The sequence below is a fragment of the Pseudophryne corroboree genome, chromosome 6 (assembly GCF_028390025.1).
Source record: "Pseudophryne corroboree isolate aPseCor3 chromosome 6, aPseCor3.hap2, whole genome shotgun sequence".
Taxonomy (NCBI): Eukaryota; Metazoa; Chordata; class Amphibia; order Anura; family Myobatrachidae; genus Pseudophryne; species Pseudophryne corroboree.
This window is the reverse complement of record NC_086449.1, coordinates 19,885,420-19,896,378: the sequence shown is the minus strand read 5'-3', so window position 1 is coordinate 19,896,378 and position 10,959 is coordinate 19,885,420. Positions and strand designations below refer to the sequence as shown.

At 44.1% G+C, this 10,959-nt stretch overlaps 1 protein-coding gene across 1 annotated transcript; it reads left to right on the top strand.

Annotated features, from left to right (window-relative positions):
- Nucleotides 1-3,480: 3,480 nt before the first annotated feature.
- Nucleotides 3,481-4,431, top strand: LOC134934104 (olfactory receptor 6F1-like). Its single transcript, XM_063929610.1, has one exon. The coding sequence runs from the start codon at nucleotides 3,481-3,483 to the stop codon at nucleotides 4,429-4,431; it is 951 nt and encodes a 316-aa protein (XP_063785680.1).
- Nucleotides 4,432-10,959: the final 6,528 nt, after the last annotated feature.

The window sequence follows — 10,959 nt, the reverse complement described above, 5'->3', positions numbered from 1 at the left end:
TTCTTTTTGAGGAGACTTAGAGCTGTTTCTTTGAGCACGAGTACCTTAGTTAGGTTCTATCGCAGCATTATAGAGAGTGTTTTGACACACGGAATGACAGTGTGGTTTGGAAATTGCACTATAGCGGAACGCATTGCTTTTGAACGTGTGGTCAAAACTGCTAGTAGGATCATTGGTGTGTCCCTGCCATGTATGAAGGATTTTTATATTAAAAGTGTATTAAGGAAAGCTAGAGGTATACTAGCTGATGAGAGTCATCCAAATTGTTTGATCTTTGAAAGATTGCCACCCTTAAAACGGTTCAGGAGTGTTCGAGCCCATACAAATCGTATGTCAAACAGCTTCTTTCCAACTGCTGTTCGGCTGTTAAATGCTCACCAGGTTCTGTGTTAATGTTCGGAAATGTGGTAAGGTTTTACTGTTCATCTTATTGCATTGAATGCTCATATTGTATTGCATTGACATCTCGTTGCTGTTTTGTTAATGACTAATAAAGTATATTATTATTATTATTATTATTATTCTTTGAAAGCTCAATTTCTGTACGAATTCCATGCTTTCCCGGCAGTGTTTGGCTATTATGGGTCATTCTGAGTTTATCACTCACTAGCAGTTTTTAGCAGCTGTGCAAGCGCATTGTCACCGCCCATGGGGGAGTGTATTTTCGCTTTGCAGTAGTGCGAACACCTGTGCAGCTGAGCGCCTACAAACACATTTTGTGCAAAACAAGACCAGCCCTGTAGTTACTTATCCTGTGCGATGATTGCTGCGACGAGTGACACGGTAATGACGTCAGATACCCGCCCAGCAAATGCCCAGCCACGCCTGCGTTTTTCTAACCACTCCCAGAAAACTGTCAGTTGGTACCCAGAAACTCCCACTACCTGTCAGTCTCCTTGTGTTCGGCTGTACGATTGGAATCGTGGCTAGAACCAGTGCAAAACCACAAAGGACTTCGTACCCATATGAAGCGTGTGCGCATTGCGGTGCGTATGCATGCGCAGATTTGCCTTTTTTTCCACTGATCGCTACGCAATGAACAATGGCAGCTAGCGATCAACTCGGAATGACCCCCATTGTCGGCAGTGATTGAGAATACGAATTCTTAGTAAATTCCCGTGTTGTTTAAAATAATAGCGGCGTTTGACCGATGATCTATTGATTAATATTTGTATGGTCGTATCTTAATACGAATATCTCGAACACTGTCGATATTTGTGTTTAGCAAATTCCCAAGATGACACTTGCAAAAAAAAAAGCTAACTTGAATGGAAACGGGACCTTAGTAAATTTCCACCTATGTTTCTATAGTAAATATTAACACAACATTATGTTCGCACCACAGGACAGTGCAAATTCTATAACTATATTCTGACTATGGCCCTTATTCCGAATTGTTCACTCGCTAGCTGCTTTTAGCAGCAGTGCAAATGCTAAGCCGCCGCCCACTGGGAGTGTATCTTAGCTTAACAGAAGTGCGAACGAAAGAATAGAAGCGCTGCTACAAAAAAAATTGTGCAGTTTCAGAGTAGCTACAGACCTACTCCTACCTTGCGATCACTTCAGTCTGTTTATTTCCTGTTTTGACATCACAAACACGCCCTGCGTTCAGCCCGCCACTCCCCCGTTTCCCCAGCCACTCCTGCGTTTTTATCTGGCACATCTGCGTTTTTTCACACACTCCCCGAAAATGGTCAGTTACCACCCAGAAACACACACTTCCTGTCAATCACTCACCAATCAGCAGTGCGACTGAAAAGCGTTGCAAGACCTTGTGTAAAACTACATCAGTTTTTATGAAAGTACGTCATGCGTGCGCAGTGCGCTCCATACGCATGCGCAGAAGTGCCGATTTTTAGCCTGATCGCTGCGCTGCGAACGAAAGCAGCTAGCAATCCACTCAGAATGACCCCCTATGTCACTTGCAATCAAAATAAACTAGGATACACAATCTACTTGTGTATAGGTATAAAAATTAGTTAGTTAGTTGGTTAATTATTCATTCACACATTTTCTTTGTGAATACACATTTTACATTTATATGCATTTTTTTAATAGTCATTCTGCATTAAATTCATGGCATATCTTGTGTCAATCGTGTTAATTGACTGATGTTAAGAAGTTTCAATCATTTATTTTATTGTTGTAAACGAGTTGCTTGGTTTAGCATGTGCTTTGTCTTGACTTACTGTATGTAGATTAGTAGAGATAAATGACGTAAGGCGCCTGATCCATGTGTGTACTGGAAGTAAAGCAAAAAAATCAAGCAACTGGGCAAAACCATGCTGCACTGCAGGTGAGGCAGTTGCAGTGCTGAAAGTAGGGTGGTACGGGGTGGTACGGACTACCATTAGGAAATATGGTGGTGGTACCCAGTACCACCAGACCAAAGCTTGGGCATAATTTATAAGGGGCATTTTTGTGTGGGACATAAAATGGTGTCAGTGGCATAACTGTGTGTGGCATAATATGTAATAGGCATTACAGAGTGTGGTATATGTAAGACATTACATTGTGTGGCATAATGTGTAATGGTCATTAAGGTGTCTGGCATAATGTGTAGTGGGCATTACGGAGTGTGGCGTAATGTCTAATAAGCATTACTGTGTGTCGCATAATGTGTAATAAGCATTACAGTGTGTGGCATAATGTGTAATGGGCATTACGGTGTGTGACATACTGTAATGTGTAATGGGCATTAAGGTGTGTGGCATAATGTCTAATAAGCATTACAGTGTGTGGTATAATGTGTAATGGGAATTACGGTGTGTGGTATAATGTGTAGAGGGCATTGCGGTGTGTTGCATAATGTGTAATGGGTATTATGGTGTGTGGCATAATGTCTAATAAACATTACGGTGTGTGGCATAATGTGTAATAAGCATTACGTGTATGGGATAATGTGTAATAAGCATTATGGGGTGTGGCATAATGTGTAAATTTGCATTATGGGGTTTGACGTAATGTGTTAGGTACATTACGGTGTGTGGCATAAATTGGTCATGCCCCTATTGTCACATAGCCACTCCCCTAAATTTGTGTGACCACGCCCCCTCATGCCACATGACCACGCCCATTCTTACTATCAGTACCACTAAGAAAAATGTTCTGCTTGCACCACTGAGCAGATGTAATGTGTCCAGAAAGATGTAGATTTGTGTGGGGTGTATTCTGGGGTGGGGTGAACATTCTGCATCCCTGCCCATCCAGGGGAGCTTCTAGTTTTCAGATGCTGCTCCTGCTGTAATAATTTGCTCACAGTCATTGATTATATCCTGAGTTAGTGTCTTTTTCAGCCATACAAACAGAAAGACGTTTCATGTATTATATATATGAAATCAACAGTAAAGAAATCAGTTACTAGGAGGAAATGAGAGCAAACATGTCCCAAGTACAGTATGTGACATTAATATCATATCCTAAACTGAATATATTAGTTTCTAAATGACTTCTTAATTATTAGTTTTCAAAGCACGCAGAATGATTACAATTAACTACACAGCAGTCCATGAATTCTTACTACTGGGATTCCCACAAATAAAGGGTTACAATGCCATCATTTTATTTCTAATGATACTGATTATTTACATATTGACACTCATGATAAATTCTATGATCATCGTATTGGTGTCCACCAGGCCACAGCTACATTCTCCCATGTACTTCTTCCTCCAGCAATTGTCATGCAGTGAAATTGTGTTCCTGACTGTTGTTGTCCCAAACATGCTACGTGTTATATGGCTGGAAGGAGCCACCATCTCTATTACTGGATGTATAACACAGACTTATATCTATTGTGCTACAGGGTGTACAGAATGTCACCTCCTCGCAGTCATGTCATATGACCGATACCTGGCCATATGCCACCCTCTGCGTTATACCACCATCATGACTAACAAACTACAACAATCCCTGGTAATATATTGCTGGGCCTTTGGCTTTCTGCTCACCCAGATTACTCTTAACTTTCTGTGTCAACTTGAGTTCTGTGGACCCAACGTCATTGACCATTTTTTCTGTGATTCTGGTCCTTTTGTTGAACTGACATGTTCTCACACTGATGCCCTACAGCTGGCATTCTTTATTGTTGCAGTCCCAATAATGGTCATTCCATTTATCTTCATTTTTACTAGTTACATCTGTGTATTCATAACTATTCTCGGGATCTCCTCAACCACTGGTAGGAAGAAAACCTTCTCCACCTGCAGCACTCACCTCTCCGTTGTGACCATGTACTATGGAACCTTGATCACTATTTACTTGGTTCCAGCTAGCGGACGATCTTTGACTGTAAACAAGTTTATCTCCCTTTTGTACATTGTAATAACGCCACTATTTAACCCATTCATTTACAGCTTGAGGAGTAAGGAAATGAGAGCCATAATAGGAAATTTACTAAAGACTAATTATTATAACAAAAATAGTACATAAATATAATATTTTGCAGTAATCAATTTGGGTCTCATTTTTCTAATATTATTATGTAACGTATTACAGGTACACATTTACTGATGGGGCCTTATTCAAATTTGTTAGCAAACCAAAAAAATCGCACTAATGGGCAAAACCATGGACCTAACTCAGACCTGATCGGTGCTATGCGAATTCGCTCAGCATCCGGTCAGGTCTGAACTGTGTGTACGCCGGCACCGCAGTGCGCATGGCAGACAGATGACGTCTGTCTTAGGCTTGCAGTTGCCTCTGCCTGATTGATAGGCAGAGACTGTTACTGGCCGGGAGGGGGCGGGATGGCGGCATTAGGCCGCCATTTAGGGGGAGCGGTCCAACCAACGTAGCTATGGCCAGACCATTCAGGGGTGGGCCAAGGTGGCTGCGGGACATAACACGCAGCCACTGCGACCCATTCAGCGACAAGTAACTACCCGCCAACGCATAGAAGCTGTGCTAGCTGGGAGCCACTCCTGAAGTACAAAAGCATCACTGCAGTGCGATGCTTTTGTACTTCTGCGGGGGTGGTAGGGCCTGGCATGCGGGGCAGACAAGCCCTGTGCTGTGCGTCCTCCGTCAGTATCAGTGTGCCTGATTGTAGATGTGCTAAATCTATATCAGGTCTGAATTAGGCCCCATGTGAACTGCAGGTGGGGCAGATGTAACATGTGCAGACAAATTTAGATTTGGGTGTGTGCTGTTCAAACTGATATCTAAAGTGCAGTGTAAAAATAATGCAGCCAGTATTTACCCTGCACAGAAACAATATAACCCACCCAAATCTAACTCTCTCTGCACATGTTATATCTGATCCACCTGCAATGCATCAAGGTTTTGCCCAATTGATTACTTTTTTGGTGTGCTAACAAACCTTAATAACCCCCTAAATTCCTCAATCGTGCAACAGTGCAATCATAATACAATCAAACTAAGCCCCATTCGCTTAACTGACCATATAGTAAGTAAAAGATAGTAGGACACTGTAACTTTGTATATTCCATCCACCAACTTGTATGCTGAATTGTTGCCAATTTAATTTCCTGATGTGATCTTCTTTTTTGGGTAAAGTGAACCAGGAGTGATCTACAGTATTTCTGAACGCACATAGGCCCAGATTTATCAAGCCTTGGAAAGTGATAAACTGCAAAGTGATAAAGCACCAGCAAACCAGCTCTTAACTCATTTTTCAAGCACAGACTGTAATATGGCAGGTAGTAGCTTATTGGCTGGTACTTTATAACCATGCAATTTATCACTCTCCAAGGCTTGATAAATATGGGTCTAATAAGCATTGGTTTTATTCTTTGTAAAGAAATGTTCACTAGACTACAGATGGAACATTCCTCATCGTAGCAGTTTCTCCATCTAAATGGAGTATATGTCACATCTTAGCTATAGCTCAGGTTGTTGAGGTGTTGGACAGAGAGGATTGTTGAGGTGCAACAACATGCACAGCATGCAATACACATATTCACCACTGGGTGGCTAATGCTACACTAATCCAGTACTATAGAGCGAATAGTGGTGGATGGATATACTGTACAGTACAGTAATCATACTGTAATAGTGTATTCTTAGCAAGCTCAGGCAAGTGACCAGTGACAACTGTAATGTTATACACACAGACCCATGGAGAGAGTCAATCATTAACTAGAAGTATATATTATCTGTCAGGACCCAAAAAAATGAAACAATAAATACAAATAGTGTATACAGACGCAAAGTTACGTGTTAAAGCAATGGTCCATTGCTTAGTCTCATCAAGATATGATTCTCGTTATTTGAAAAGTCACACTTGTATATTTGTTTAATAAGTAGCACGTTCTGCTTTTTCCTAATATTGACTATATATCTGTGTGCATGTCTGAAACTCTATACACAGTATGACTGGACTTGTTTTGGCAAAATAAAAAAAAGCTGTGGATGCTAATCTTTACACAGCTATGAATACAAGTGTGTCCTTTGTGGGAATTGAAGATTAGCTCATGAGCATGACAACCATCGGTGATACCGCTATGCCAAGCTGTGTAGAACTCTGAACTGTGATTTTCTTTTTGTGCATTGGAGACGCTGAGCCAATCTGCAGATGTGTCCTCTTACATCCTTGCTGCTGGCACTCTAAACAGCTCTTAAAGTCACACCATGCCACGGCAGGATTCAGTAGAGCTGATAGTGTTTGCATATTCACGAAAATACTAGAGATGTGCGTCAATTTTTGTGCTTTGTGCTTTGGTTTTGGATTCGGGTCCACGGTCGTGTTTTGAATTGGGACGCATTTTGGAAAAACCACCCTTTCGGATTTTGGATTCAGATGTGTTTTGGATACGGGTGATTTTTAAAAAAAACCAGCTAAAATCATAGAATTTGGGGGTCATTTTGATCCTATAGTATTATTAACTAGAGATGAGCGCCGGAAATTTTTCGGGTTTTGTGTTTTGGTTTTGGGTTCGGTTCCGCGGCCGTGTTTTGGGTTCGACCGCGTTTTGGCAAAACCTCACCGAATTTTTTTTGTCGGATTCGGGTGTGTTTTGGATTCGGGTGTTTTTTTAAAAAAACCCTAAAAAACAGCTTAAATCATAGAATTTGGGGGTAATTTTGATCCCAAAGTATTATTAACCTCAAAAAACATAATTTACACTCATTTTCAGCCTATTCTGAACACATCACACCTCACAATATTATTTTTAGTCCTAAAATTTGCACCGAGGTCGCTGTGTGAGTAAGATAAGCGACCCTAGTGGCCGACACAAACACCGGGCCCATCTAGGAGTGGCACTGCAGTGTCACGCAGGATGTCCCTTCCAAAAAACCCTCCCCAAACAGCACATGACGCAAAGAAAAAAAGAGGCGCAATGAGGTAGCTGACTGTGTGAGTAAGATTAGCGACCCTAGTGGCCGACACAAACACCGGGCACATCTAGGAGTGGCACTGCAGTGTCACGCAGGATGTCCCTTCCAAAAAACCCTCCCCAAACAGCACATGACGCAAAGAAAAAAAGAGGCGCAATGAGGTAGCTGTGTGAGTAAGATTAGCGACCCTAGTGGCCGACACAAACACCGGGCCCATCTAGGAGTGGCACTGCAGTGTCACGCAGGATGTCCCTTCCAAAAAACCCTCCCCAATCAGCACATGATGCAAAGAAAAAGAAAAGAAAAAAGAGGTGCAAGATGGAATTATCCTTGGGCCCTCCCACCCACCCTTATGTTGTATAAACAAAACAGGACATGCACACTTTAACCAACCCATCATTTCAGTGACAGGGTCTGCCACACGACTGTGACTGATATGACGGGTTGGTTTGGACCCCCCCCAAAAAAGAAGCAATTAATCTCTCCTTGCACAAACTGGCTCTACAGAGGCAAGATGTCCACCTCATCTTCACCCTCCGATATATCACCGTGTACATCCCCCTCCTCACAGATTATCAATTCGTCCCCACTGGAATCCACCATCTCAGCTCCCTGTGTACTTTGTGGAGGCAATTGCTGCTGGTCAATGTCTCCGCGGAGGAATTGATTATAATTCATTTTAATGAACATCATCTTCTCCACATTTTCTGGATGTAACCTCGTACGCCGATTGCTGACAAGGTGAGCGGCGGCACTAAACACTCTTTCGGAGTACACACTTGTGGGAGGGCAACTTAGGTAGAATAAAGCCAGTTTGTGCAAGGGCCTCCAAATTGCCTCTTTTTCCTGCCAGTATAAGTACGGACTGTGTGACGTGCCTACTTGGATGCGGTCACTCATATAATCCTCCACCATTCTATCAATGTTGAGAGAATCATATGCAGTGACAGTAGACGACATGTCCGTAATCGTTGTCAGGTCCTTCAGTCCGGACCAGATGTCAGCATCAGCAGTCGCTCCAGACTGCCCTGCATCACCGCCAGCGGGTGGGCTCGGAATTCTGAGCCTTTTCCTCGCACCCCCAGTTGCGGGAGAATGTGAAGGAGGAGATGTTGACAGGTCGCGTTCCGCTTGACTTGACAATTTTGTCACCAGCAGGTCTTTCAACCCCAGCAGACCTGTGTCTGCCGGAAAGAGAGATCCAAGGTAGGCTTTAAATCTAGGATCGAGCACGGTGGCCAAAATGTAGTGCTCTGATTTCAACAGATTGACCACCCGTGAATCCTTGTTAAGCGAATTAAGGGCTGCATCCACAAGTCCCACATGCCTAGCGGAATCGCTCCGTGTTAGCTCCTCCTTCAATGCCTCCAGCTTCTTCTGCAAAAGCCTGATGAGGGGAATGACCTGACTCAGGCTGGCAGTGTCTGAACTGACTTCACGTGTGGCAAGTTCAAAGGGCATCAGAACCTTGCACAACGTTGAAATCATTCTCCACTGCACTTGAGACAGGTGCATTCCACCTACTATATCGTGCTCAATTGTATAGGCTTGAATGGCCTTTTGCTGCTCCTCCAACCTCTGAAGCATATAGAGGGTTGAATTCCACCTCGTTACCACTTCTTGCTTCAGATGATGGCAGGGCAGGTTCAGTAGTTTTTGGTGGTGCTCCAGTTTTCTGTACGTGGTGCCTGTACGCCGAAAGTGTCCCGCAATTCTTCTGGCCACCGACAGCATCTCTTGCACGCCCCTGTCGTTTTTTAAAAAATTCTGCACCACCAAATTCAAGGTATGTGCAAAACATGGGACGTGCTGGAATTGGCCCAGATTTAATGCACACACAATATTGCCACAAATCCACAGGAGAGTCCAATTGGGGTAAGCCATTCCGCGATGATCTTCCTCAGTTGCCGTAAGAGGTTTTCAGCTGTGTGCGTATTCTGGAAAGCGGTGATACAAAGCGTAGCCTGCCTAGGAAAGAGTTGGCGTTTGCGAGATGCTGCTACTGGTGCCGCCGCTGCTGTTCTTGCGGCGGGAGTCCATACATCTACCCAGTGGGCTGTCACAGTCATATAGTCCTGACCCTGCCCTGCTCCACTTGTCCACATGTCCGTGGTTAAGTGGACATTGGGTACAGCTGCATTTTTTAGGACACTGGTGACTCTTTTTCTGAGGTCTGTGTACATTTTCGGTATCGCCTGCCTAGAGAAATGGAACCTAGATGGTATTTGGTACCGGGGACACAGTACCTCCAACAAGTCTCTAGTTGGCTCTGCAGTAATGATGGATACCGGAACCACGTTTCTCACCACCCAGGATGCCAAGGCCTCAGTAATCCGCTTTGCAGTAGGATGACTGCTGTGATATTTCATCTTCCTCGCAAAGGACTGTTGAACAGTCAATTGCTTACTGGAAGTAGTACAAGTGGGCTTACGACTTCCCCTCTGGGATGACCATCGACTCCCAGCGGCAACAACAGCAGCGCCAGCAGCAGTAGGCGTTACACGCAAGGATGCATCGGAGGAATCCCAGGCAGGAGAGGACTCGTCAGACTTGCCAGTGACATGGCCTGCAGGACTATTGGCATTCCTGGGGAAGGAGGAAATTGACACTGAGGGAGTTGGTGGGGTGGTTTGCGTGAGCTTGGTTACAAGAGGAAGGGATTTACTGGTCAGTGGACTGCTTCCGCTGTCACCCAAAGTTTTTGAACTTGTCACTGACTTATTATGAATGCGCTGCAGGTGACGTATAAGGGAGGATGTTCCGAGGTGGTTAACGTCCTTACCCCTACTTATTACAGCTTGACAAAGGGAACACACGGCTTGACACCTGTTGTCCGCATTTCTGGTGAAATACCTCCACACCGAAGAGCTGATTTTTTTGGTATTTTCACCTGGCATGTCAACGGCCATATTCCTCCCACGGACAACAGGTGTCTCCCCGGGTGCCTGACTTAAACAAACCACCTCAGCATCAGAATCCTCCTGGTCAATTTCCTCCCCAGCGCCAGCAACACCCATATCCTCCTCATCCTGGTGTACTTCAACACTGACATCTTCAATCTGACTATCAGGAACTGGACTGCGGGTGCTCCTTCCAGCACTTGCAGGGGGCATGCAAATAGTGGAAGGCGCATGCTCTTCACGTCCAGTGTTGGGAAGGTCAGGCATCGCAAACGACACAATTGGACTCTCCTTGTGGATTTGGGATTTCAAAGAACGCACAGTTCTTTGCGGTGCTTTTTGCCAGCTTGAGTCTTTTCAGTTTTCTAGCGAGAGGCTGAGTGCTTCCATCCTCATGTGAAGCTGAACCACTAGCCATGAACATAGGCCAGGGCCTCAGCCGTTCCTTGCCACTCCGTGTGGTAAATGGCATATTGGCAAGTTTACGCTTCTCCTCCGACAATTTTATTTTAGGTTTTGGAGTCCTTTTTTTTCTGATATTTGGTGTTTTGGATTTGACATGCTCTGTACTATGACATTGGGCATCGGCCTTGGCAGACGACGTTGCTGGCATTTCATCGTCTCGGCCATGACTAGTGGCAGCAGCTTCAGCACGAGGTGGAAGTGGATCTTGATCTTTCCCTAATTTTGGAACCTCAACTTTTTTGTTCTCCATATTTTATAGGCAGAACTAAAAGGCACCTCAGGTAAACAATGGAGA